General features: G+C 43.4%; 1 protein-coding gene across 10 annotated transcripts in view; it reads left to right on the forward strand.

Moving 5' to 3' along the window:
* Nucleotides 1-27,465, forward strand: part of HDAC4 (histone deacetylase 4) — a 233,809-nt gene that overhangs the window by 97,637 nt on the left and 108,707 nt on the right. For all 10 annotated transcript variants that reach the window (XM_082056512.1, XM_082056513.1, XM_082056506.1 and 7 more), the window contains one exon: nt 20,538-20,782. In XM_082056512.1, the coding sequence (XP_081912638.1) occupies nt 20,538-20,782 (245 nt within the window). The remainder of the gene's footprint in view (nt 1-20,537; nt 20,783-27,465) is intronic.

The following is a 27,465-nucleotide window of genomic DNA, read 5'->3' on the forward strand; positions in this document are numbered from 1 at the left end:
GTTCTGCTGATAAAACCCAGCTTCAAGAGTGACAGTAATTCCCTTCACATAACGTGCTGTAGCAGTCAAACATGTTACCTCTTAAAATGTGGCGAGCCTTGGTCCTGGGGTCCAGGAACACCTTGATTTGGTATCTGCAAATAGTCAAAAAAGAGCATGATTAAACAAGTGGCAGATGTCTTAGAGCATCAGTGTAACATCCCGTTCTCGGTGCGACTGTGTGTGCTCGTGTACCCACACTGAAACACAGCCCAGCCTGGAATGGCTTCCTATCTCTGAATACACACAAACAAACTAGGGATCCTGCTCTCAATTATATGAATTTGCTTAAAATATTCATTTGAGCAGACTTTGTTACTGTAGATGCTTAACGGGACCGGCCACGCTGTGTAGATAGATAGAAAAAAAAATTCTTACATGTTATGTTGTCTTGAAACAGTGCTAAACAAGATTTCGATTCCTGTCCTACATCCTTGGCTACATTTTCAGGCTAAGGATTTAAAAGCCTGTAGGAGCTGGGGCGTTGTAAGATAACACTGTGAAGAAGCCAGAAGGAAAGGCTGGAGGGGAACAGGACTGAGTCAGGGCTGGGTCAGACGTATCTTGGTCCAAACACAAACTGAGAGAAGCAGGAGAATCATCTGTCTTGTATGAGATGGACAATACATGGTAAGGATGAATTCCCGCCTTGGCCCAAGCTGCTGGAGTGGCAAAGCCCCAAAACTGCTTCCAGGTGATATTACAGAAGAAAAATAGGCTGGATTTGATATGTCTAATGGAGTGTGAATTAACATAAGTAACCCTTCATGGCAGGGCCTTTAGGTGCAGTCCTTTGGAGCAATCAGCATTGTATAAGAAAAGAACCACAGCACCTCATTGCTGGATACTTATTATGTGCATGTTTCACTTCAGACCCTTAAGTGGAGTGAAAAAAAGGACTTTGGCTTGAAGCTGCTCTGTTGTGACAGGGTAAGGAAGATGAGCAATTTCCACCTGCGGCTGATACGGAGAAGGCGTCCTGAGGATCAGAGCCAGAATTCTTTATTTGTCTTTAGGTACTTAAATACAATGACATTTAAACTTAGAATTACCCACATTCTCTCTAGTAATGTGTTTTTTTCCTGAAGAGCGCTGTAGTTGGTGGTGTTTCAGGTAGGGGAAAAAGTTTGCTGCAAAGAGCGTTCAGTTCCCAAATTATTCCTTCCTTATATTTCTTGTGATGTGTTGTCTGTGCTCCATGGCATTTCTATGTGGGAAAATCAGGTCTCTGTGACTGATGCTCATCTTCACGGTGTGGTGGTAGCGTGTAGGCCACCTTGGGGGTTTATACATCTGTTATGATTATTTTTGACTAACAGAAAAGCCTGTTGGTAGTAGGATTAAAGATGTTGCAACATATTTTAACAGAAGAGCGTTTTGGTGGCAATCAGAGTTTCCTCCCGGTTCTGAGTTGTTTGACAGAGAACTTGTTTACTTAAGAAAGCGAAGGTAAATGTGCAGAAAGTTAATAGCACCTTAGCCGATACTGAAGCAAGTATCTTTCCACATGAATAAAATGCAGTTCTGCTGATAACACCAGCACTAATTTCTTTCCAAGGTAACTATGAGCTCTCTAGGGGCAGAGTACATTTCAGACATGCTACCAGTACACCGTCGGTTGTATTATGTTGGTGGTAGTCGTAATAAAAAAAAAGTATGTATCACTAGTGCACTGTAAATCATGGTAAACACACAGAAGGATATCTTAAACATTTTGGGAAAAACCCAGGAGGTGCTTTGATTAACGAGAAGCATGGTTTGTGGCTGCTCTGATCTACCACTACGTGCTATTTCAGATGGGTAAAGCTCCAGGTGATCATAGGTATTCAATGACCAAGTTGCTGACCCTCAGAGACAATGCCCCCAAAATTTCTTAGGCTGTGTGGAGCACTTGGGACAACCGAACTTTACTTGGTGACTGGCTGAGGTCTGTCTTACCTAATGCTGCTAAAATGAAATTAAAAAATAGATTTTGGGACTTTGAGGACTGTGGTGGCCATACCCCAGCTAGTGAGGCATCGTCATTGCCTGGTCCAGGCTGCAGCACAAGGGTGGTGGTGTCTGCTGTGAGTGGGTGAGAAGCATAAGGATTTATCAGTTCGAGGCATTTTCTTTCTGATTATATATTTGTTTGTTGTTTTGATTTAGGGAGTAAAGGATGTAGTTAAAATGGATAAATTAGTAGTGAAAAAGAATAAAGTAATCCTTGAAATTGCAGAGAATGAAATTCTCTAGAATTTCCTTTCTAGAATGACAGCATAGGAAAAGGCTTAACTTCTGTTTAGACTATTGCTTTGTGTAAGCCTTGATACATGATATGTCAGTGTCCAGACGCTGATAAGAGATGGAAATAAAATAGCAGGAAAGACATGCTATGTTGACACAAATATCAAGTATCCTGAATAAGCAGCCAAGAAACTTCATCTAGTTTGATGTGAAGCCAAATATGTATGGTATCTGTAATTGGATTTCTCTCATTCTGAGGCAAAGCGAGAGCCACAGGGTCACTTCACTTTGCTTAGCGTAACAGGGAGTTGGGGAAACCACCATAAAAATTGCCGGTTTATCTTGATTTGGGAATATATGGATGAATCCATTGTGCTTTTAATTATGCACTCCTGAAGCAAGGTAATGGGGACCCACCATTCAATATGAAAAATAAAATAATAGTAAAGGAAAACAGCCTGCAAAAAGGCTAATTTCCCTTTTGCATAGGACAGATACATTCACAGTAATGACACAGAATATATATTTGGGGCTGTTTTCCAGAAAAAGGTTTGTATTTTGAGCAATAGCATTCAAGTTAGATCTCAGGAAAAGGCTTCTGCTGTCAGACCGTGGATTTTAGGTCTGCAGATGCTGTTCTGCCTTCCCAGAGCATCTTGGTGGACGTTGGCTTGGGAGATCCACAGCACAGCTCAGCCTTTAATTGCAGCTTTGTGATTAGCACCTTCTAAGATGCATAAAATTTGCCAGCGTTGGATGCCTGGTGGATTCCTGTTTCTGGCTTTCTTTTTTTTACTCCTTGTGCTGTATCCTTTTCTCGCGCCATCTTTGCGCACCTTTTAACAGCAGCAGCGCTTAGGGCTGCTTGGAAAGGGGCACGAAGCGGTACGAGGGCGACTGCCTGACCCGCTTCCCAGCAAGTGCTGCTGCCACAGGTGGCAGCTCAGCAGCAGAGCTGTGAAATGTTCTCCTGGAGCATCGTTCCCACCTGCCTTTTACCAATTTCTTGCTCAAAGAGGGTTTCACTTGACCTCTGCAGCTGCAGCTCAACCTAAGGATGACGTTTGGCAGCTATTGCGAGAGCATCCTGGAATTCAGTTCGCCCTCCTGACAAACTTTCTGCACCGGTTTTCTAAATCTTTATGTAAGACAACCCTCTTTACTGAAGCCTCTTAACTTCTTTGCAGCTGTCTGGATATTGAATATCTGCTGTACAAGTGTTGTGTGGCCTCTACGTGTTGTAGAGGTGCTGCCAACAGCCTTGAAAGCCATTTCAGGTAGGCAGGGCAGAGCAAGCTGTCCTCTGCCCTAATCTGAATGGGGACTTCAGGACAACTTTGTTGAAGTCGCCAGTTCCCTCCTTTCCCCAAGCATTCACTTACAGATGCCAGTTGTAAAATTTCAGGGTCAAAAATGTTATTTACTCATATTTAAGGAAAAAATATTTGTTGGATAAACTCTGTTTTTTTTTTTTCTTTACGAGAATCCAGTTTCACCACAAATCGTGTTCTTTTGTACAAATGGAAATTGCTGATGCTGGTCAGGATAGGGTGCAGGAGCTGCATCGTAGTTCTGTTGCACAAGAGAAAAATAAGTTTTGAGTGAAGTGCATGAGGTGACAGGTGAATAAGAATTACATGCGATGTAAAAATCACCATAGTATTAAGAAAAATTTTAGTCCTTTTTAAAGCAGCTTTAATTGTGTTTTTCAGACAGTCCTAGAGCATGTTAGATATTAAGCTGGTGTGTGGCTTAGAATGCGCTTTTACCCTTTATCCCAGAAAATAAGTTCTTGCATAAGACAAAAATTTAATCTTCTAAGTAGCCATTATATAATGCACAGCATTATTTTACACCTTTGAATTATAATATTAACTGCTATTTTATACCTAAATACTACTTTACATCCAAAAGACTAAGCTGTGCTTCACTTAATGACTGTAGCTGTCTGCAAGTATCAAGGACATTTCTAACTGCAACATAGATGATGATGATGAAGGTTAAACCCTTCTTAAACGTGCTACCTAGTTAATGGATTCAACACCATCAATACTATGATTACAGTTGTGGGTTTCTGCCTCATTACCTGCCACTGTCTATCCCGTTGAGTAAAGCAGAGCTGGAACATCACGAGTGTCCGCGTTATCTGTGTGCCTCAGGTGACGAGCATCTGCAAGAGTTGCGGTCAGGAAGCTGTTTGCCTTCCACAGATGAGGTAAACTGGGTTATTGTTAAAGCAAATCCAAGCAGCCGGGTGCTGCGTTAAGGCTGTTGTGCCCAAGTGCGACACTCCCGGTTTTCAGCGCTTTCCTTTTTTCCTTTAGCTACAAACAGATTTAGACTGCCTTGGTAAAGCAGTCTTGGAGGAGCAAAGGATTTTAAATTAAACTGAACTTTTTTGTACTTCAAGATATTGCAAGCCAGATCTTAACGAGTATGCTAATTTTAAGACATTAATTTACACAAGCAGCAGATATTTAGTTTTACACGCACCAGATGGGTTTCCTGCTGGCATCACTTGTGAGATTATGGTAAAAACAAGGACAAATTTGCTATAAAATTCCAAGACCTTACTGAACAATTTTGTGTTTTCCTTCCCAAGGACTAGCTAGTTGTCGTATTGCCTTATTTTTGTCACTGACAGTAGGACTGGAAGAGCATCTTCAAGCGTCTGAGATGGGCTCACAACAAGAGGAGAAATCTTGCAGTGAAGGATCTCTCTGACTATGGGTTTAGTTTCATATCGTGCGGTGGCATGTGACTGCACAGGTATTCTGCTCTGACATGCATGTTCTGATTAAAAGCTGATTTACAGCAATAAACAGTGCAACTGCCTATAGAAGACTCACTTATGCTAATGCAAAGCTATCTCCAGTTATTGTCTTAAAGATCTGGGGGAAGCAGGCTAATGTAACTGGAAGTGAATAAGGGGAATAGATGCGTATAGTGGGAATCACTTAAAACTCACTTAAAAAAAACCCAAAGCTTTATTTTTAAAAAAGTCATTGTGGGGTATTGCTAAGTTATTGTGTAGGCTTTGTCCAGGTCTACCTCCGTACCCTTTCTGGAAGCAGAGCATGGTGCACATCACTGCTCTTCTGCCTTGCTGCCTGCGTCCATATGCAGACGCCTTGGGTTTAGGGGGAGCTGCATTGGCGTCTGGTTTTATTTGTAGGCCAGGACTAATATTTTCAGCACGCCATGATGATGCTAAGCTTTTAAAAGCCGTACTTATTGAGGTTCTGAGCACCTCATACCCTCACCCAGTGAGGCAGGCACCACTAAATGCCTTTGTACACCTCTCGCACAAGCTTTCAATGGTACCTTTTTTCCATTAACCACAAGTATTTACGTTGAGATGATACAAAATCAGAGCACTGCTGGTTACGACATCTTCACAGTCGTGTGTGACACGAAGGGTTTCAGAAACAACGCTTTTCTTAAGAATAAATCAAGGCAGATGGTAAAACCAAGTGACCTACAAAATATAACAAGTTTGCTCACCAGGAATGTACAGTACAAACAAATGTACTGTCACCTAAAAATACTGAGATGGCATTTCTGACAAAGTGATGATTGTATGAGGAAGTCAAAGTTTGTTTAAGGCCAAGAATGAATTTTGCATCCTCTAAATACACACTGCTGATCAAACCGACTGTAAGGTGTTTCAGCCTAATGTTTCTTCCTTCCTGTAACATCGTTTGATTTGGTTTTATCTAGTTTTTTTTTATCTGTAAACCAAGTTATTACAGCAGATCTTCTAAGACTGCCAGGACATGCCTGGTGGAAGCTCCTCGACTCACCCAGCCTTTGAAGACATGAGGAAACCTCATGCTCCTGCACTTTCATCCCTCTCCCATCGCTTCTGGCCCCCTCAGCGCTTTACTCACAAATGATGAAGCCTTTAATAGATCTTCTAGGCTCTTTGCAGGGCTGGGGATCAGTAGAGAGGAGCATGTTAGATATTAAGTTAGATATTAAGAGAGGAGCAGGTCCTGTCTCCCAGTACCCACCAAGGCAGAGCTCTGCAGTTCAAGCCCGCTACCTTGAGCGAAGCAAACTTGAGGCAAATTGACTGTGAAGTGGAAACATGCAAATTAAAGCAGGCTAAATCACGGGAGGATTAGGCTGTAGTGATTTAAGACAGCTTTATTTCAGTATGGAAACATTGACGCAGGATTTAACATACTTTAAAGTTCTGCTCGTTGTCTTTGTAGTTAAGACGGGTGGTCTGACACTCAGGCAAACACAGAAATCAGTCTCTTTCTAGACTGATTCTGCATATAAAAAAAAATTGTAATGATGGCATTTTGGTGCTGGTTTTCGGGTGGGCTGTTTTGGCTGATCAGCTGGGAGAGCAGAGGGGCTTTCAGAAGCTCGATGTTCTGTGGGGCACCAGAGCTTTGTGTGGCCTCCAGGCCTGGGCTTCTAGCACGTCAGGAGACGCGTGATCTGGGATTCGTCTGGCGGCTGCGAATATACACAAGCAGTCTCTCACAAAATGCCATTGGATCACCTCGCTTGGCTTTCCACTGCCTTTTAAGCTAAATGCCACCCAGAAACATTTAGGCCAGGACTTTGTGTTTTGCCAAAGATCGTCGTCTGGCAAGACAGAGTTGTGAAACGAGAGGGGGAAGATCTGCCACTTCTCTCAGTGGTTATAGTGGCCTTTAATTATCTTGACAATTAGCTTGGCCTCGCTTAACTTCTCACAGCTGAAAGAAGGGCCTTTTAGTGCAGCCCTTGAGTCCACAAGCACCTGATATTTCCTTGTGCTTACATGTTGTAGCCCAGTGGTTCTGGATTTTTGGTGGACTCATCCAGCTGACATAACTTTGCAGTGTTGTATTCCCTGCTGTCTTCTAGCCACCGTGGCCTCACTCTGCAGTTGTGCCAGTTCGTCAACACACGTCTTAGAAACCAGTTGCTGGAACTTTAAGTTTTTATCAGTGCTATTTAGAAGTAAAATTCACTTGACACCCTCTATTTTTAGGATTTATGAGCACAAATTGCATTTTCAGAGGATGGTGCTCTAAAGGAGAGCTAAGCGGTTCATTTTCACACATGCTGTTGTGTTTTTATGAGTATTTCAAATGGTCTGGCGTTCCTTGCAAGGATGACTTTTTTCTATAGTCTTTTGGGTATACATTTTATTCAATAAATTCTGTGCTCTAAAAGAAAAACAAAATAAACAAACAAAACAAAAAAAACCCAACAAACCACACTATAGGTTGAGAATTTCATTAAATGACTTAGCACATTAAGATAACTACACATTAAAGAGAAGTAACTTTATAAAATATTTACCCCTAATGAAAGAAGATGTTCCTGAATAATGTTTCCCATGACTTGACATGGTTTAGAAACAAAAACTATGGTGTCGGTAGCTTTAAACCAGAATGACACCACAAAGGTGAAAGGTACAATGACCCCAGAGCTAAGCGAGGTCTCATACAAGTTGCAGAGGTGCTGTTTGCCTCTTCAGCAGCATCAAGTGTTTTGCAAATTTGTGTTGCACAAAAGAAAAATTACAAGAAGTGATTGTGTGCAATTGGATTTCTAACATTTCTTTAAAATGTCAGTTAAGGATGGGCTCACAGACTTGCGGGATGAAGTTGTAAAACACATGCTGCTCGATTAAAGTACCCTAAAAATGAAATACTGTTTATGTAAGACGTGATTTGCTTGACGGAGAAGTGATTGCTATCAAAAAGTGTATTGCTATCAAACAATTTTATCCAAAGAAGGTTTTGGTTTTCATAGTGATTATCTGTTTAGCTTTGGATACCTTATTTGAAACAGTTTTCCGTATAGGAATGTTTGAAGTGAATGCAAGAACTGAATGTCCCATTTTTGTCATGTTTCGGTTTTTGTGGAGTGCTGTAAAAAGAGAAGAGAGGGTCTGAAGACAGACCTTCAGGAGCCACATCATCATCCCTGTGGCCCTTTGTGCATTCCTGAGTCTGAGAAGAGGTGCCTTCTGTTAATTTCCAAGACGTGTTGCTGCCCAAAGTGTTTACAGATAAAGATGCTGATTTTGAGAACTCACGTAGAAGGCTGCTGACTTCTCGGTTTCTTTAATCCAGAGGTGTGGATTTGGTGCTGTCATGACAGCATCACACCCTGGCAAGACACAACTCCAGCCACTGATGATTTTGTTTAAAGAAGTAGGAGAAGTCGTCCAGCTGGTAAAATTCCAGCTGGTGATCCGGGATTTTCTGAGTTGTGCGCAGTGCTGGTCACACCACGGATTGAAATTGCTGGGAAAGACTTGCCATATCCACAATGTCACTGCGTCAGGCTGATTTTACTCTACCAGCTTTGCTTACGTGCCCTTTTCCTCGTGCTTCAGGCTGGAACCTTCTGTGCTTGTACCCAGCTTTGCACTTTCACCACCCTGGTTTCTCTGTTTTCAAATGGTTGCAAATGAGGAAGGGGGTGTTCATACTAATCTTCCTCCAGAGTTTTTAGGTAAAAGGGGATGTGAAGGGAGACATCAGTGCAAGTTCTGCCTCGTGGTCACCGTCGTCCTTGTCCTCCTCCTCGAAGCCTCTTGTTGTCAGCTGAGAAGCGTTTCAGGGCTGTTGTTGGCTCCAAACAGTTTCGGTGTCTAGCATGAACGTGAGAGCTTCTGGAAGGAAACCTAATGCAAAAATGTGTGTCCCTTTGTAGCCTTATTTCTTGATAATAACAATGTTGTGTGCTATTTCAGGGAAGCAATAGGCAAATCATTTCTATACTTCTCTCTAGTTATTGCTAAACCAACTTTAACCTTCTTGAACTGGCTTTTAAAAGCCTTCCTCTTAGGCTTACCTCCTATAGTTGCTCCTCAGTTGCTTTCCTGGATGTCTTTTTAATCTTTTTCTTCCAGTTTTCTGAATACTTTTTGTCCATATTTCCCCTTCATAACCAAATGTCTTCTTTAGGCTGAGCCGACTGAATCTCTGAATCTTCTCCAGGTTCTTTCCAAAGTTCTTTTTTTAAATGCTCCGAACAGTCAGGCATTGTTAATTTAGGTAAGGATGCGTATAAGATCTCTATCCTTATATATATTGTAAGTCTCTGACCTTTGGGCTTCTTACAGCATCCCATTTGTTTTTGTGGAAGAATCAGGCTACACTCAGCCCCCAGCCAAAGAAGTTTGTTGCTTGAAAGCCTTAGTAAACATATGTTTAATTTTTCCTTGGTTTTGCACGATAGTGTTTGGTAGCAGTGCTCCTTATTTCAACGGGAGGACAGTCTTTGGGGAGGTGGGAATAGCCATCTTGTGCTCCATCTTATAATTAAATGTGGATCTTAACTGTTGCGTTGTTGTGGATCTGTTACCTTAAAACTCACGTGTTAAAACTCCTCCCTATGTCACTCTGGCTTTCCACATGTGTAGGAAGCGGTGCCTGATACTGATAAAAGAAAATGATGATGTGGTCTTCACAGGCAGCGATATTTTCAGCAGAACGAGCGCCGAGTTTCTGTTCCGTGTTTAAAAGGCCATGCTGATGTCAGGGGTTTGTGCATAAATGCCAAGAAAAAGCTTAGTTTGAGTGAGAATCATCACTGTGATGTTGGGAAACCTTATTGTGTGTGGAGTGTTGCCGGGATGGGGGATGCAGGGAAAATCTGCCGTCAGACTTCAGGGTTTCAGTACTAGCAGGGAAATGCAGATTCTACCTGTGAGCCCACACCTGCACCAATGGGCTTCCTTAAGAAAAGAGATTTGTAATTATTCTCGGTCTTTACCAGCCTGCTATGTTTAAAAATGTTCATTTCATCTGACGCAGCTTTAAAATAAGAAAAGGAAAAGTTTGAGGTTTTTTTAATAGAAATCTTATGTGCGTGTCTCATATTGTGTGTGTTAAGGAACTGAAAGGCAACACCTGCATGTTTTGCAGAAATGAGAAAGTGCTTTAGTGTAATTTCATTGTGCTGTTAGGGAATCTGAATATTTTGAGGTTATCTGAATTTTTCTAGAAAACTACTTGTGTTTAATGTTCTCTTAAAATAGCTTTTTTTTTTTTCCCTGTGCATCTTAATCTCTTTGAATGGATAACAAGTAACATCCTGGGTCCTCATGAAGCCGAGGTACCTGAGTATATGCATTATTTGAAAGCAAAAGCCCTGAGAGAGGGGGCTACAGAAAGCTGCTCCTCATCTTAGAACTGAGCCTCCATTTCTAATAAACTGCTGAAAATACCACAGCCTTTGAGCAATCCATGAGGTTTTTTGAGAGCTGCTGAACACTTTCCTATTACAGTTTGCTATTTAGCTGCTGGGTTTGCTGCTTTTACTTTTTTATTTTCATGATGGAGGAGATTGCGTTGTGTCTTTTGGGACATTTTGTACAGCTGGGAGTCCCTTGACTTGTGGCAGAAATGAGTTGATTAGCCTGTTATTTGTAACCATCCATATATTTGCTGTTGAAAATGACAAGACTATGGTTTTTCAGTATAACTGTGGGATGGGTGATTCCTAAGAATATTGTTTCACCTCCTCTTTTGGTTTTGGAGAGTTACCATAGCATGGCTTAATTACTCAATAAATTGGTGCGTTAGATCTCGAGCTGTTTGTTAAAGCTCCTGTTCTCATGGAGCCGCTGAGCCCAGGCCCTGCTGGCTGTGCAGTTTTCCTCGGTGATGCCCAGACCTGCCTGCAGCAACGTCCGTGCTGCCGCTTTCTCTCCCTTTCACAATAACCATTCCCTTCCCTCGCCTCGCGAGCCGGTGGGACACAGCAGGGGCTGGCCGCAGGTTCTGCGCCTGGTTTTGGCAGAGGACCAGCCTTCCTTCCCAGCAGCAGATAGGTGGCTTTGATCTCTCAGCTCTTCTCGATGTCTTTAGGAAGCTGACGGCGTTTCCTCGCAGCCGTAACTGCTTTTATCACACGACTCCTTTTTTGAACGGCCTGGCCGTTCACCAGCTGGCACCATCTCTACTTGCAAGCGAACCTTCGCTTCGGTTCTCATCACATCATTTTGCCCACTCTGCCCCAGGATCTCCTCCGTCTACGTGAATGGCACCACTGTGATTTGACAGGAGTTATAATGGGAAAACAATTCTTCCTTGATGCATCCGAGCGAGGAGGAGATGTGATGCCTTCACTGTTTAACCCTTGGCATTCCTGCTCTGTCGCTGGTTCATTTATTCTTGCCGATACAGAGGTCACTGCTTTGCCGGGCTCCCGAGAGAACAACCTAAGAAGGTCCAGGCATTTGTGGAACCCCGGGTTTGCGGTGTATCCCCCAAACTCACCCATTCATATCTTGCTGGGTAGATTTTTCTTTTCCTCATGGGGAGTTTTTCATGTGATGAGACTTGCAGGCTCCTGCTCCATCTCCTCTATGTTTAATTCACTTTTCTAAACTACTGCTTTCCCTTGAAGGAAGTTCATGGCGAGATTAGAGAGAAGCATATGAGAAATCCGTGTGGGTTTGTCTCTTCAAAAGTATATCAGATCTTCCTTCAACCTGCCCTTTTGTCTTGGGTGTCTGGTAAGGTGAGGAGTTTCTTGTACCAACAGCAAGACAGTTGGATCAAAGAGGTTCAATTACTGTGTAATGCTTGAAACAAGGAGGCAGGGGAAATTATGTTCCCAGGAATGCCTTTTAAGAAGGGATATGTATTTTTTGGTTTTGTTTCCTGGTTTTTGTTGTTATTTATTTAGGTGCTTTTGCCTGTGGAAACTCAGGTGGATTTTGGTTAGCTACCCCCCCAGCATGCAAGGAAAGCCCAAGGAAAACATGAAAGGAGAGGCTTGCTGCAGCTGTACGAAGTCTAAAGTGCAAAATAGTCCAAGCTGGCTCTTGATTCCATTATCTTTAATTGCAGTAAAAGCACAGGCATCATCCAAGATGCTCATTTGTTAAAAAGTCTTTGATTAAAACAACAAGACAGAGCAGGATAATGATTGAAAAGGAGGTGGTGAAACCGGAGTGTCTCCCTTTGGAACTCCGGATCCTTCACAGGCTCATCAGCTGGAGACATCTGTGCAATCAAGGTTTTATTCCTGGCCTTCTCACAGGTGCTGTGACATGAACTCTTCCCATTCCTGTTGAGGACTTACAATATATTTTGTGTGTTTGGCAGCGCCCTGTTTTATCTGAGAAGTGTTTGGCTTCCCTGCCATAATGCTGAAGGTGCTCAGGAGATGGGGCTGGTGCTCCAGCCCCTGGTCCAAAGTGTTGAAGTCTTTTCTAGTGCTTCAGATGGGACCATCAGAAATGCAGCTGGATTGTAAGATCCGGATATTTAGCCATGAAAGTTTATATTTTTCCAAACACTGTACTGCTCTGAGGCAGGAAAACACTATAAAATGTCACTTTCTGTGATGGAGTTTAGTGATTTTTCTTTTTATTCAAGTAAAGAGACATTTTTTAAAATGTTTTAAATCTGAGATGGAGAAAGTGGGGTAAGTGGGCTGCTCTTCAAGTTTTGGTATTCTAATAGTCCTGAGTAAAATTTGTGTGTAGGTCTCTCAATAAATGCTAATGAGATCTTCTCGGGGAAGATATTAGAATCAAAAAAGCTGGTTACAGAAATCCAGAATCACCGCACCCTTATTATGTCTTCAGGTCTCCGTAGTAATCAGCAGAAACTTTCTCTGCAATGAATGAGTGAGTGGCATTTAAAGCTCCATCTGTTGCCTACGGTGCGATGTGTTTCAGTGGGTGATGGGATGATTAATTTTCGCTCCCATTCATGCCGCATGAAATATCGCGGGGAATGGCTCCAGCCCTGGCTGAACTGCAGCATGTGCAGTGCTTGGAGGAAACCTCAGCTGCTGTTTGGTCGTAGTTTGCGCACCGAGAAAGGATCTGGGCTGTGTTTGCATTCAGCCATGCAGCTCTGTAGCAGGCTATGCAAACGTATTGGCAAATGCCCCACCATCCCAGCTCTGCACAGTCCTTTATTTTGCCCTGGTGCAGTACAAATTCACGGAGGCGATTGGCAGGGCTGGGCTGTGCCTTCATCCTGATGGATGATGCTCAGATGCTGCAGAGGATGTTGGTGTCCTGGCTGCTGCCACATGACCACCTCCCACTCCCACCACCTTGTCCTGGACAAGTTTTGGTGCTTCTCTAGTACAGCCTGGCAAAATCTTTTCAAGAGAATAGGCTGAATATAGATGGTAATGATGTTTTTTCCCCCTTTTACCTGTTAATTTCTATTTATATTTGGGGCATCTAGCATGCTGTAGGTGAAAACCAACCAAATCTCAGGCGCTCTAAGGGTGCTGTATCTGCCTCTGCTTCATGCCGCTTTACACACAAAACACACTTCTTTTATCCTGGCGCTGCAGTCAGATACTGCAGTAGCTCTTTTCTATTAATAGCTCTGATCTCACCGTCTTGTAGTGTTTTGGTGAGTTTTGACATTTTCGGACGTGGAAGCCTTTGTTGGAAAAAAGTGCCACGGCTGGTGGAGGGGACGCCGGCAGGAGGGGGCTTAATTTGTAATAACCTAGTGCCACTGAAATAACACAAGCCTCCCTTCCAGAGTAAACCACCGCAAACACTCCCTCAGCTGCACCTGGAGTGAGCGGTCTCTCCTTTCCTCCTTGCCTCCTTTCCAGGCTGATTTCAAGCAAAATGAAGGCGATGGGTTTTAGAAACAGCATTTCGTGGCTTTGAAGCCCACCTGTGCCATACTCCCGATGCACCAAAGTCGTCTCTGCCAGCGACAACCTGGTATTTGAAGGTGTCGCAAAATATAGGAAATCCTCTAAAAATCAAAAGGTGTTGCCAGAAAGTGGGGGCAGCCCCTAAGAAATAGAGTTGGTGGAATGCTTTTTGCCTCTGCCCAGGGCTGAAAGCAGCTGACAGTAATGCTTAGAGGGGGTGGTCCGTGCACACGCTTGCTCAGTGTCCTGTTAATCATAGAATCATTTCGGTTGGAAGAGATCCTCAAAATCGAGTCGTGCCGGGATGGTGCTGGTTCCATGGTGCAGGATGTGGTTGTTCCCCCACTTGGGGATGCTGAGTGTATTTTGCTTTTGTACTTATTTTGTTGTGCGTGCTCAAAGGCCGACGTGCCACTATTGGCAGAATCTGTCCGGAGGGCAACGCCTGCACGCCAGTAATTGGAAAGCGTACTCATTAGTTAGAAAAGCACCAGGGACTACAGAGTTACTGTAGGAGCTGAAATGCTCTTTTATTGGGGTTTTGCGCACTCTGGCTGTGTCACAGACACGTGGTGGTATGTCTGTCCTTTCTATGCTATTTGGGCTGGCGGGGGGTGCTGCTTCTCTTCCTACAGCCTTGACCAAATGCTCATCCCCAGCGTTATGCAGCAGATTTGAGGAGGTGGGTGCGATTTCTCCCTTCGAGCTGAAGAGAGTTGCTGAAGAAAGAGGAAGAAGCCGTGCAAATTCAGTGGGAATTTGCTCCGTTTCTCGGGGAAAACGTTGCGTGCACTTTCCGTTTGAAGGTGACATTCTATTTAAAATGTGAGGGAGGCAGCTTTCTCTGCTGCTTAAATTAAAAAAAAAAAAAAAAAAAAGTCTTTCTGGCAACAGCTTTTGATTAAAAAAAAAAAAAAGTTTGAGGAATATTTTAAAAGTTCAGCTTAAGTAAAGGTTATGTTGAAACAAGATTTGAATTTAAACCTTTGCTTCAAATATCCCATGTCAGTCTCATACTGAAATTTTGGTTTAATGTACATTTCAGTGTGTTTTCAGGACTGAGTCATCTGTATTTTAGTCCTTTAAGGACTAAAATGAAAATGCTGCATCAGAGAAGAGGAAGAAAAATACAGCTATTACTGTTAGTTTTATTTAAATAAGGTAATATTTAAGTAGCATCACCTTCCCCTAATCCCATCTAAAATACTCAGTACTTGTAGAGAAGTTATTTGCCATTCTGGAGCATGGAAAAAACTCAACGTATGACTGATCCGATAATGTGTTTCTCTGCAGCCTTTATGTGAAATGATTTGAATGTCAAACGTTTTTTGTAGGAAATGCACCCTTGCTTTCAGGTTTGCACGTATAAGTTTATTTACAGCAAGTGTGTTTAACAACTTAAATGTATTTAAGATGACTTCTACTCAGTGGTGTTATGGGCAGGCTGCGAGATGTCGAGTTTACAGTCTCAACCACGAGGACGCTCTGCGCCGGCAATCGATGGGGATTAGGATGCTTTAGGTCTTAATTAAGGTACAACACGCAGGCAGTGTTTGATGCGTTGCCTTGAGGGCAAAAACCAGCAGAGTGTTTCTAACTTGGTATAAAAATAATGGTAACGTGACTGTGGAAAAAAAATCCCTACATGCCTAGGTTTAAAAAAAAAAAAGATATATATATATATATATTTATATATAAATTTCCTCCTGTTTCTCCTTCTGTTCCTACAGGGAAGGAAACTGCAGGCAGAACATGAGATAGTTTATTATTCATAATCGCGATCTTGTCTTCTAATTCATGGGTTTGGCATTTCTCATTAAAACTCTGAATATAGTCTTTGTGCTTTTGCTAACGTCATGAATCTGATTGTATTAATATGTTCTCAAGGCAGAACCTATAAAAGCAATTTTCTAGTCTACCATAAAATATTCATAAGAATACAGGCTTTTTTGTGTTGGTGATGTGTTCATTAAGCAGAGAAGGTTTTATTGTTTTCGGGAGGGCTCTGTAGGTCAGAAGCACTCGCCGCTTCTGTCGGGAACTCATGGCATTTGAAATAGGGAGGGGTTTTTTTGAGACTGAAATAGTAAAAGTCGGGGATGACGCAGCCTCTGCCGAGACTCTGAATGGGGATTGTGGTCGCGGTCTCTGCAGCTGGCGCCCTGTGTTGGGCGTTTTGGGGGGGACGAGTCCTTTTGGGTGGGAAATGGGATGTTTGTCAAGTTTTCTCGGGACTGTTATCCAACACGGTGAGTGTTAAGGCTCTTATTAGGGAGTAGAGCAGGAGTCGTGTATCACAAGACACAATCACAATCACAATCTGCGATCGCAGATACCGGTGTAAACGTTCTGGCTGAAACTGGATTTATGTTAACGTGCTGGAAGCTTTTGCATTCTACTTTTAGGAAGCGCAGTGTTTGGATCATAAAGGTGGATATAGGAAAACACACACGGATTTCGAAGCAAATTGTGCTTAGCCTAAATAGCGTTGACAAATTTGGCGAGTTGTATCGAAAATAAACAGATTGACGTGAAGACTGGGAGTGAGTGACTGCTGCCTCTGTGTTAGTAACGCTGACCTTTAGTCCACATGTATAAAAGATGGGAGATGTTATTTCCAGGTGCTCAGAAATCTTTGGCTGGACATAAAAATAGTCAATGCGTTTAAAAGGCTTGTGATTCACGGAGCCTGCCGCGCTGCTTGGTTTACTGACTCATTGGGTTTGATCCTCTAGGATTAACTGTTTCAAGCTCTCCCGGAGCCTTGGGGGACTATAAAGTTGCATTAAATCGTACTTAAGATTATCTTTGGGGAGTTTTGGAGCTCTGGGCTATTTCTCCATAAATTTAGGAGGAGGAAGTAATAGGAGAACTCATGTCCACTTGCCTGGACTTCATTTCCATGTGGATCCCGTGCGTTGCTGATGATCAGGTGTGTCTGCGTCCATATGTTGGAGTAGTCACTACAGGTTTGATTCAGTGGGGTAACACGGAGCAAGTCATAAAATTCTGTTTTGGCTTCTTCTAAAGGTGGATCTAATCCACATTGGAAAGCTGCTGCCCCTGGTAAAATGGTGCAACAGCCTGTGGAGCTCCCCTGGATTTGCCACCTGATAAAACTGCTGCTATTCCAGGAATAATCACTGTTTATCTTTTGTAATATACAGTAATTACATTAGTAATACTAAGGATATAATATCCACATGCAGATGGCTGCATTGGATTTTTGATAGCCATGGCGCATCATATTCTCGAAGGGGGATTGTTTCGGGGGGTTTCTTTTAGATTTTGACCATATAGCTGCAAACATCTACATTGCATTATTATTATTATTATTATTAGTAGTAGTAGTAGTAGTAGTAGTAGTAGTAGTATTAGTATTCCTCTCCCCAGTTTCTTTAAAGCTCCAACATAGTAGCGGGATTTTTGCTGGCATGGAAAATTTACTCTTGTAAATTTGCTCTCGTAAATTACTCTTTACCTTTTCTAGGACACATGACAGTTTTCCACAGTGATTGGGAACACAGGTCGCACTTCTTGCTCCATCCACTGCACTGCTGGGGCGGGTACTGTATAGATATAGGGCTGTTATGGGATTGCCTGAGCTTAAGCAATGCCAGAGGATTCCAAACCTTCCTGAAACACTGAAACCCTGGCAAAGCTGGATCTAATTTAAAGCATTGCATCTGAGATGAGAAGTTTCTGAAGCAGTAGTCCGTGAAACGAGATATCCTCCGCAGGGCTGGCTTCGAGCTGTCAGCTCCTGCTCGCGTGCGGGGAAAGGGATGAAGGGTTTTATTTCTGTGCGAGCAGTTGCCATAGGGTTGCTCCGTGGGCAGGAATGGGAAGGGGTGACCACGGGACTGGCCACGCAGGAGAGCATCGGCCGTTCCCGAGGAGGGTTTGGGAAGAGGCAGAGATGAGTTTGAATGCTTATCTATAGGTGACAGCCTATAGAGCGAGGAATCCTGGCTCTCGTCCTGTGTGGGAGAGGGGGGAGCAGGGAAAAGGCCACAGGAAGGAAAACAATAGGGAAGTGGAGGGAAGAGCTTGTGGGTTGAAAAAGAGCAATACTTGCAGTAATGTGACCTTTCACAGAAAATGTTTCCATCCTCCCTGGCACAAGCTCTCTTTTTTGCATCCTTATTTTCAAATAAAAGCAACGGTGTATATACATATATTTTTTGTTTTGTTTTACTGTGCTTTCTACTTCCTACACTACGCTATAGTTCTCTGCTAAACTGTATTTCTCTGCTTTTGAAGAAGTGATGATGTTCTCTCTGAAATTGATCTTGTGCAGACTGGGCAAAATTTCTACATTCATCTCATGGTATGTGATTCTTGGGTTGGTTTGTTTGTTTGTTTTCTCCCTTCAGGTCCAGCAGCACTGGCCTGGCTGTGGTTTGAAACCCCGCAGTTTTACTCAACAGCCCCATTTCCAAGGAGCTCTGTCTAGGATGGAGTTCCCTTTCCTGTGGTCCCTGTCCCTGCATTGTGACCTTGTCCTTGGCAATGCATTTTGGTTTAGATGAGGCCACCTTAGAAAACACTGAGATTTTTCTAAGTTACTCCACTTTTTATTTCTTTTTTTGCTGCGCCTTTGTGCTTCATTAGGCTTCAGATTTTACCAGCATCAACTTCTTATGCATCGGTTACTGGCAAAAATAAATAAATGGATAGCATTTGGGGAAAACCCTATTAAAACTCTTTCTCTGGGATTGATGATACTAATGTCCTGATGGAGTTTGTAACGTTACACGTGGCTTTTTGCCAGAGATCGCTGTGGCAGGGGCTTGTGTGACCAGGGCTGTGTGCCACGTTCAGCACAGGGTCCTCATTTATTTCTACGGCTTTACAGTTGATTTCAGGTGACCTCTGAGGACAGGCTGCTTGGAAGAACACAGCTGTGCTTCTGTCTCGCATCCTCGAGGAGGTGGCTGAAATCAGACCTATGGTTTAATGATCACGCTTGAAGTGAAATCCGAGTTGAATTTTGTGTAAGATGAAAGTTTCTCTTCAAGTAGTGTTTCCACAGGCAACGTGACAGGTGGTGAAAGCTAGCGGGCTGTCTTAGTTAAACTTTTCCTTGAGCCTTTTGCAGTTCCTAAATATTTTCTATGCTTTTTCCTTTTGAATTGGAGTTTGTTTCAGCAGCTAGCTCATTTGCAGACGGTGAGAAATTAGCTTTTGTGTAGTAAAATTTCCTTTACTCTTCCTTTGGAAGGTTGTCTGTCCTGCTGGGACTGGCCTTGTGGTGGCTTGTACCAATGGTTTTGTAGCAGGAGGGCATCCCTACCCCCTCAGATCTCATAGCCTCGTGGGCTCCCCAGCAAACCCAGGTCACCTGGGACACGTGTCCTTGCAAACATGTGACTGATCCAGCCTCGGTGATGCTGCTGCTGATCCCTCCCAACCTTGCACAAACACATTTTAAATGTTGAAAAACACCGCTTACAATTAACACCCCAACCAAGGAAAACAAACTAACAAACAGCTTTATTTTCCAGCTTTGTTGAAGCTGTGTTTCTGAAGGTTTGGCCTCCTTCCAATGATGTTCATTGAAAGGTATCAGAAGAGTTATTGACTGATTGCCTTGGAGAGTGAGGCGTTAAACGTGGCAACCATACAGAGTACATGTGAAACGCAGACCTGTCGTTCAGGTGGAATTTAGAAATTTTTAGTCATTCGTGGGGTGGCAGTATTTTTTTTAGCAGAAACAAGCTGAGTTCAGTTATTGCAAAGGTATTTTTTTGTAGATGTCTCTTGCTGCCCTTTATTATGACAAACCCGTTGTCTTCAGGGAGATGCTTTTTGTGTAAGCAAAGAATTGATCTTTACTACACAGATAATCAAGGTGATAGCTTTCCTTTATTTCTTCTCTTAGCATACATCTCTTGCAGTGAAGCTGAGTTACGTGTCCTCTTGGTACACATTACTGTTCTCTACCTTACTCTTGGCTGTGCTTGGGGTTTGTCGCACTGGGAGTCCGAATGACAGAGGCAAGTCTTGGCATGGTCACCATTAGTGCACTTGTTCCCTATCACTGCAGTGTCCCCGCGACACCTGCGAGACGCATTTGCACCTTTCCGGTGGTTGTAACGAGTCATTCTGATCTATTATCAAAGCACTTAACAATTTTTCGTAGATACTTTGCTACCCATTTGCTTGTGGCTAAGCTCCTTGTAAAGTATACAGCACACAGTGTTTCTCTGCATAAGTTTTTTAAAGTGGGAGCCTCGTGTTCCTGTCCATAGGAGTCCGGCAGTTGATCCATTGTAATTCAAGACTGATCCTTTCTGTGAAGTCTTAGATTAGTCTTTATCCTTCTCATTTCAAGTGATGCTAGAAGAGAGGGATGGAGGCTTATGTTTTGAATACCCAGATGTGGAATGGGTATCAAGAAGGGTCATGCGTAATGTATCCAAGTCTTTGCTTTTAGAAAACACGTATTTGTAGGAGGTGGTAGTTCAAGGAAAACTGCTTGAACTCTGAATTCCTATAGTGCATTTTACAGTTAATAAATGCTGTGAGTTTTAAGGTGCTGTTCCTGATTCAGTTCGTGCATCATCAGGTCTTTGCTGGTGGACACTATATAAAAACTAGATCCCTGTGTGAACGAGGTACACGTTAATCTGTACTGTTGTGTTTTCATCTTGCAGTTGATGTGACCACAGCACTGCCCTTGCAAGTTGCGCCGACTTCAGTCCCAATGGACCTGCGCTTGGACCACCAGTTTCCCATGCCCGTGACGGAGCCGACGCTGCGGGAGCAGCAGCTGCAGCAGGAGCTCCTGGCGCTGAAGCAGAAGCAGCAGATCCAGAGACAGATCCTCATCGCCGAGTTCCAGCGGCAGCACGAGCAGCTTTCCCGGCAGCACGAGGCCCAGCTGCACGAGCACATCAAAGTAAGTGATGCGCTGAGTGGTGCGCGAAAGCGTCCCCTTGCCAGGAGCAGATCACAGAATCGCAGAATGTCAGGGACTGGAAGGTGCCTCAACAGCTCATGCAGTCCAGTCCCCCCGCCGGAGCAGGAACACCCAGATGAGGTTACACAGGAAGGTGTCCAGGGGGGTTTGAATGTCTGCAGAGTAGGAAACTCCACAACACCCCTGGGCAGCCTGGTCCGGGCTCTGGCACCCTCACTGAGAAGAAGTTTCTTCTCAAATTTAAGTGGAACCTCTTGTGTTCCAGTTTGAACCCATTACCCCTTGCCTTTCCATTGGCTGTCACCGAGAAGAGCCTGGCTCCATCCTCCTGACACTCACCCTTTATATATTTGTAAACATTAATAAGGTCACCCCTCAGTCTCCTCTGCTCCAAGCTCCAGAGCCCCAGCTCCCTCAGCCTTTCCTCACACGGGAGATGCTCCACTCCCTTCAGCATCTTTGTTGCCCTGCGCTGGACTCTATCCGGCAGTTCCCTGTCCTGCTGGAACTGAGGGGCCTAGAACTGGACACAATATTCCAGGTGTGGTCTCACCAGGGCAGAGTAGAGGGGCAGGAGAACCTCTCTGACCTACTGACCACCCCCTTCTAACCCACCCCAGGTACCATTGGCCTTCCTGGCCACAAGGGCCCAGTGCTGGCTCATGGTCATCCTGCTGTCCCCCAGGACCCCCAGGTCCCTTTCCCCTACACTGCTCTCTAATAGGTCATTCCCCAACTTATACTGGAACCTGGGGTTGTTTCTACACAGATGCAAGACTCTACACTTCCCCCTTGTTATATTTCATTATATTTTTCCCCTGATGCGCCAAGTAGTTTATTTTGGGGGTGGAGATACGGTGCTGGATGTGGTAACCCCTGCTTAGAGAGTGATCTTTTGTAAAGGGATGCAAGCACCAAAATTAAAAGGGGAATAACATGGAGGAGAGGAAGCCGGGTAAGCTGGTGTCACATTAATCCTCATCCACCCATCTGTGTATATTGAGAAGTCCCGTGCCCCACTGCCAACTGGTGGCTTGTAAGACCTACATCTGGATTTGGAAAACTTACCTAGCCTAATTTCAGTAGAATTTAACCCAACAGGAGGGCTTTTAGGCCACCTTTTTCTAATACCACATATTTGGGATTCAGATGGCATTTAAACTGCTTGCTTGGATGTATGTTGGCAGCATAAGATACCAACCAAACCTTGGGACCTTGTTATCTCTGCATGAATAGGGAACGCAGGTGCAGTGGGTGCAGGTAGGTCGGCACATGGTGAGATTTTGCAGAACTGCACGGCGAAAGTTGAGCACCGACCGGGCGCTTTGTTGCACGGGAAGGAGAGGAAACGTACCGCACGGTATAAGTAGGAGGTATAGTTTATAAGATGGCTGTTGCATAGTGAAAACGTTAGACATTATATAAATATTTCACGGTGATAGACTATTGCTATGGTAACATAAGCTTTCAGAATTGCTAATATGCTCTCTTTTCAAAGGGGGATTAGCGCTGCACATGGTAAATAGCGTTAATGTAATATTAAAAAGCAACCTCAATTCAACCTTATATAACTTTCGTTTTAATACAAAATACATGTCAGAGTGGGGAAGATGGGATTAAAAGTCAATGGTGTATTATTTACAGACTTTTCAAAACAGAGATATGAGCCTGGGTTTGTAAGAACAGGTGCTGTTTTTAGACTGACAGCAGGTGTGTCCCTAGTGGGTCCTCTCCTGTGCTCTCTTCAGGACAAAGGTGTGGGGAGGTGTATGTGTGCAAATACATTTATACATACACTCATATGTAAGCATAATAAGTGCATATGTGTATATATGTAGTTATGTATTTATAAACATGTTTCTATATGTAATGAAGTTCTTCCTCTAATGTATAAGCTTGGCTAGGTGAAAAAATAGGGATTATATAATCCCATATGAAAAAGGATGAACTGCAAGATGATCTCCCATAGTAGTAAGTGTGTCATTGTGGCCAGAATTGCTTTAGAAGTAAAACAGCATATTATTGAAATAAACCCTGTGATATCTCACAAAATAAATCCAAACCCGTACGCTAATATGTCATTATGATGCACTTTTTTGGTGGGGGGAACATACTACTTAAGTTTGTGGTCATAAGTCAGCCCACATTTAGGTGGCTGTTATATTAAACCAACTTTCAGAAACCGGCAGCTGTGTTAAGTGCAGTGACTGTAGGTGCAGGGAAGCTGTTGTTTGGTCCAGATAACTAAAATGTATAGCTTTTATGGACTTTGAGCTGTTCAGCTCCTTTATGGCTCCTGAAAAAAGCAGGGGGGATATTAAGGCAAATAAAAGAAGTTGCATCCTGTGTAAGTGAAGCATTAGGGTTTGAACTGTGAAATTTGGAGTAGAGTGGTCCCTAAGTGGAGATGCGGAGCATTTATTGAATGAATTCAGGCGTTTTCTTAAAGACAGACTGCTTGGGGTGCATAGTACACATCCCACGTGCACATTTAGACTGAGCCATGTAGTAAATTCTTCAGCTAAAGGTGTTTCATTGCCTGAGTTTACATTATGGTAACGAAGGTGTCACGATTCCATCACTTTTAGAAACTTTTATTCTCAAGTTTCTTCCTCAGGTAAAGTCTCACTTAGGGTGAGAAAAGGCTTGGGAACTTAAACCTACCTAGATTTTTGTTGATTAAGATTATATGTGATGACTAGAATGAGCTTGCAGTGCAATTTACTGCCACGCCAGGTTGGGTTCTTGGGCACCTTCAGTGTCTTCCCTGACACCAGTTTTTTTTTAATTCAGAAAGCAAACTTTTAGCAGCTATTGCAAGGTGATTGTACGTCTCGCAAACTTAGTTCTTTTCCAAAAATTTGGAGCTGCTGCAGTTTGGTTAGAATTTTCTGCATCAGCGCAGCCTCAAAATGTAATGAAACAAACCGAAAATTAAAACTGCAGACATCAAAGCTCTAAACTTACTCTGATGTCAAACAAAATGGGAGTTCTTTGACTTTCTCCCTGGCACTGGTTACCTTGAAGGTGATCAGGGCCTTCGTTAGTCATAATATTGAATACTACAATTGCTTTGTAGGCTATTGTTGCCAAGCAGGAAGAATTTCTGCATCTTACTGTGTCTTGAATATCTAGTACTATCTAGAATAAATCAGTTTGGCTTTTTTCATTACTGCCTAGCATCCACCATTTTAATCAACAAATGCAAAGCATTTATTTGTTTGTGTACCAGAGCAGCAATTTCTGCGCTTTAGCCAGTCTTATGCCTTTTGCTTATAATTCCTGGATTGTAAGCATATTTTGGGATATAGCAGACCAACATCTTCATATAGTTACATATGCAGAGCAAACATTGCATTGGATCCCTCTTTGTCAAGACATTCAAGTTTAAGTACCTTTGCATTCTTACACTTATGGATGTTGAATAGTTTTGTCGACAGTGGTTGAGCATCTGCTGATAAAAGTTAAAAGTATTTTTGAGGCATTTCTTAAGCAGCTCTTCTGTATTTTGGGCAGACGTATGTATAGCAGCATTGCTAAGTTAAAACAAGCAGCATTTTGAAGATTTTAAAGAGCTTACTCATTTTATATGTTAAATCCTTAGCCTGGTACAAGAGGAATCAGATTTTGTTTGTTTTCTTTCTTTTATTACTGTGGTGTCAGTGTGAACAGAGGATCTGTTCTGACTCAATGTGAATTAAGGGGGGGAATATCTCTCCCTCCCACTCCCAAACAAAGCACTTCTATAAGAAATTTGCACAGTTCTTCTTAAGTAAATGAAATTTGGCTTGAAAAATGCTGGCACATCATTCTTGTTTTTCTATTCAAGTAGATAACTCTTTCCTATTGAAATCTGAAGTTTGGGCATTTTCCAGAACTTGGTTTTATTCCAGCAGCCCAGTTTTAATCATCTGATATAGTGCGAGAGGAGAAGACGATGGGATGGTCGCAATGCTTCTGCCTGCATGTGCAATTCCTTCACTTGTGTGCCCCCTGAACAGTCCTTGCTTTCATAGATATTGTATTTTGGAAGAAATGGCCTCCACATAAAGGTGGAAAAGAAGATTGTGCAATTTGGAGAACCAAACTATGAGTGAAATAGTATTTGTGGAAGTCTAGTGCACTCGGAGCTCAGCGCATGGCGGGAGCGGTATCGTCGCACGCGGGGAGTAATGAGAAAACCCTGACATGTTTAGGGAAAATAAGCCAAACCTTATGAAGACTTCACACCATATGGAAATAGAGAAAACTGTCTTTCACAACTACAGCGCAGCTTTGCAGATTGCCGAGGCTCGACATCCGAAAGCGGCACGGGAAAGGGAGCGGAGCTGGTTGGAGGCAGAGGTGGTGGCTCCTCTCTCCTGTAGCCTCTTACCTTCAGCGAGATGGGTTTTCCACTCAGACGTGCCTCACGAGATGCGTGACGATATTTATAGCCTTCAAATCTGCCTTTCTAAACAAAAGCAAGGATGGAATAAGGAGTCTGGCACCTGGGCTGTTGTGGTGAGATGGTAGAAAGCCTCTCCACAGGTCCCTTTGCTTGACCTTTGATTGCGAAGGAATCAGCAGCGAATATTTTCCTTTGTGAGTCACTCATTCCCAGCCAAGATCAGCTGGAAGTTACCAAAAGCTTTTCCGTTTGCCTTTTGGTCAAAGGCCGGAGCGAGATGATTGAGGAGAGGCAGGATCCGTGCTTTGGCAGGACCTGGTGGGTAATGTGGTTTAATCTCTTCCGTCCCCGTGCTGCCTGAGCTTGGAGGAGGACTCTTCCCAGCTCTGGCTGTTTTATAGCTAAAACCAGAAACTTATTCAGGATGCTGACGCACGTCAGCGTTAGCACGTTACAGCAGACGCCAGGACAGTCCTGATGGCCATGGGAGAGCAGCTGAGTCTCATATCTCCTTGTGAATCCGAAATCCTAACCTGGAGGCATGCAAAGGTGTTAGTTCTGTCGTGCAATGCTATTCCTGGTTTTCCAGTCGTCTGAGAAAAGAGTATTTGTGTGCATCAGTAGCAGAGGGAGTGCCAGGCTGTGCATGCAGCATATCCAAGGTGGTCGGAGAACTCACGGGTTTCCACATGAGCAGCAAAGGGAGCTTTGTAACCATGTTCACTGAGGAGTGATTCTGGATATTTTTGTTTTTATCCACACAGTGATTTCCTATGTTAACAGTATGCTACGCTGCTTAATGGCTTTATGCCAATAAATAAAAATACGTGGAATGTTTTCTGATATTGGCTATATATAGAGAGTAACGTTCAGATGAAGCCTGAGGAGATGGTTTTGTTAGTTTGTGGTGGTTTCAAATGACATTTTAGTCACCAGCGTAGCTTCTGAGCCCTGATGGTGAGGTGGTCACACATCCAGGCTGGTAGCCACTCATTTGGAGATATGGGGTAAGACTCTGGCCATTCCTTATTTTAGTTTTGGAGGACAGAAATCTTTTGGGGAATCTTCTGGACAGATTTTGCAATGCTGTAAAGACAAAGTAATTTTTTTCCTAAAGATATCTACATTTAAGGCATGTCACGTTGATGGCTGTAGTAGGAAACCGCTCTTTGCTTTCATTTGGAGCCACCTGCCCTTGGAGCGGCAGGTTTGTTTGCAGGATAGCTCACTGGGCACAAATGATATTGTCCCTCAGTGTAGCCCCTGATAGTGCCTTAGAGCCTCTTTTTGGTGGTGTCAGTTCCTACATAACAGGAAAAAATGTGCTTATTTCAAATCTGCTGATGGGGTTGGTGTCATCTGCTTCTCCCTCGCATCTATGCTGGCTGACACCTTCCCCACGCCCCTGGGCTGGGGACACTGGAGGTGACACCTTGGTTCCTGCAAACCATCCCCTTCCCCCTGTGTCCTGCTCCCCGCGTTGGACTCTGGAAGGACAGACTTCCCTGTGGGGATGGAGGGACTCCCCCTGCTCAGATTTGTGCCTTCATTCCTCACAGCCGGCATCGTTTTCAAGACAAACTTAAAAAGCCCGGAGATACCAGGCGTCGTCCTCTGTCTGTATTCTGACATGATAGGATTATTCATCTTAGAAAACTGCAGCTGAGTACAGCCGGTGGTAAAAAAACAGACGGCACATTTTGTGCCTTTTTACTACTTGAATGCATTGTACTGTGCTCTCTTGCTATTTCTAGACGGCTTCCTGTTCTTTTTTGGTGACCTTGCTTCGTTTTTCTGGTACACAGAGCAGACTCCCAAGACCTAGACCTGGATCCTGTAAAACTTCACTTCTGATGGAAGTAGCCCTGGGGAAAGCTTTTGCAAGATCAGAGCATTTGCTCTCTTTGAAGGGTGGGGGGTGACTTTCCTTGTGCTCAAAGCCAAGATCTTTTCCAAGAAGGATGAGGACAAATCTGCACACAGAGGGCTGGGTATGTCAACAAATTCCTATAGCGGCTTGGACACTTGTAAGCCTCATCTCTCAGTTGAACATGCAGCAGGCTGGGTTAGTTTGGGCATCTTCCCACTGAGCGTTGGTGGTTTCTGGACTGAAATTAGATTGCTCAGCCGGGAAAGTTGTCTGCACTGGGCCTTACGTTAAAACTGATAAAAGGAGCATGTTTCCTCTTGGCTTCTTATGAGATGGACCACAGTTTGTAGTATGGAAGGGGCAGAATGAGAATTCCAGATTTTTCCAGCTTTGAGATGCATA

This window comes from Streptopelia decaocto (genome assembly GCF_964273445.1).
Source record: "Streptopelia decaocto genome assembly, chromosome: 6".
NCBI classification, from domain to species: Eukaryota; Metazoa; Chordata; class Aves; order Columbiformes; family Columbidae; genus Streptopelia; species Streptopelia decaocto.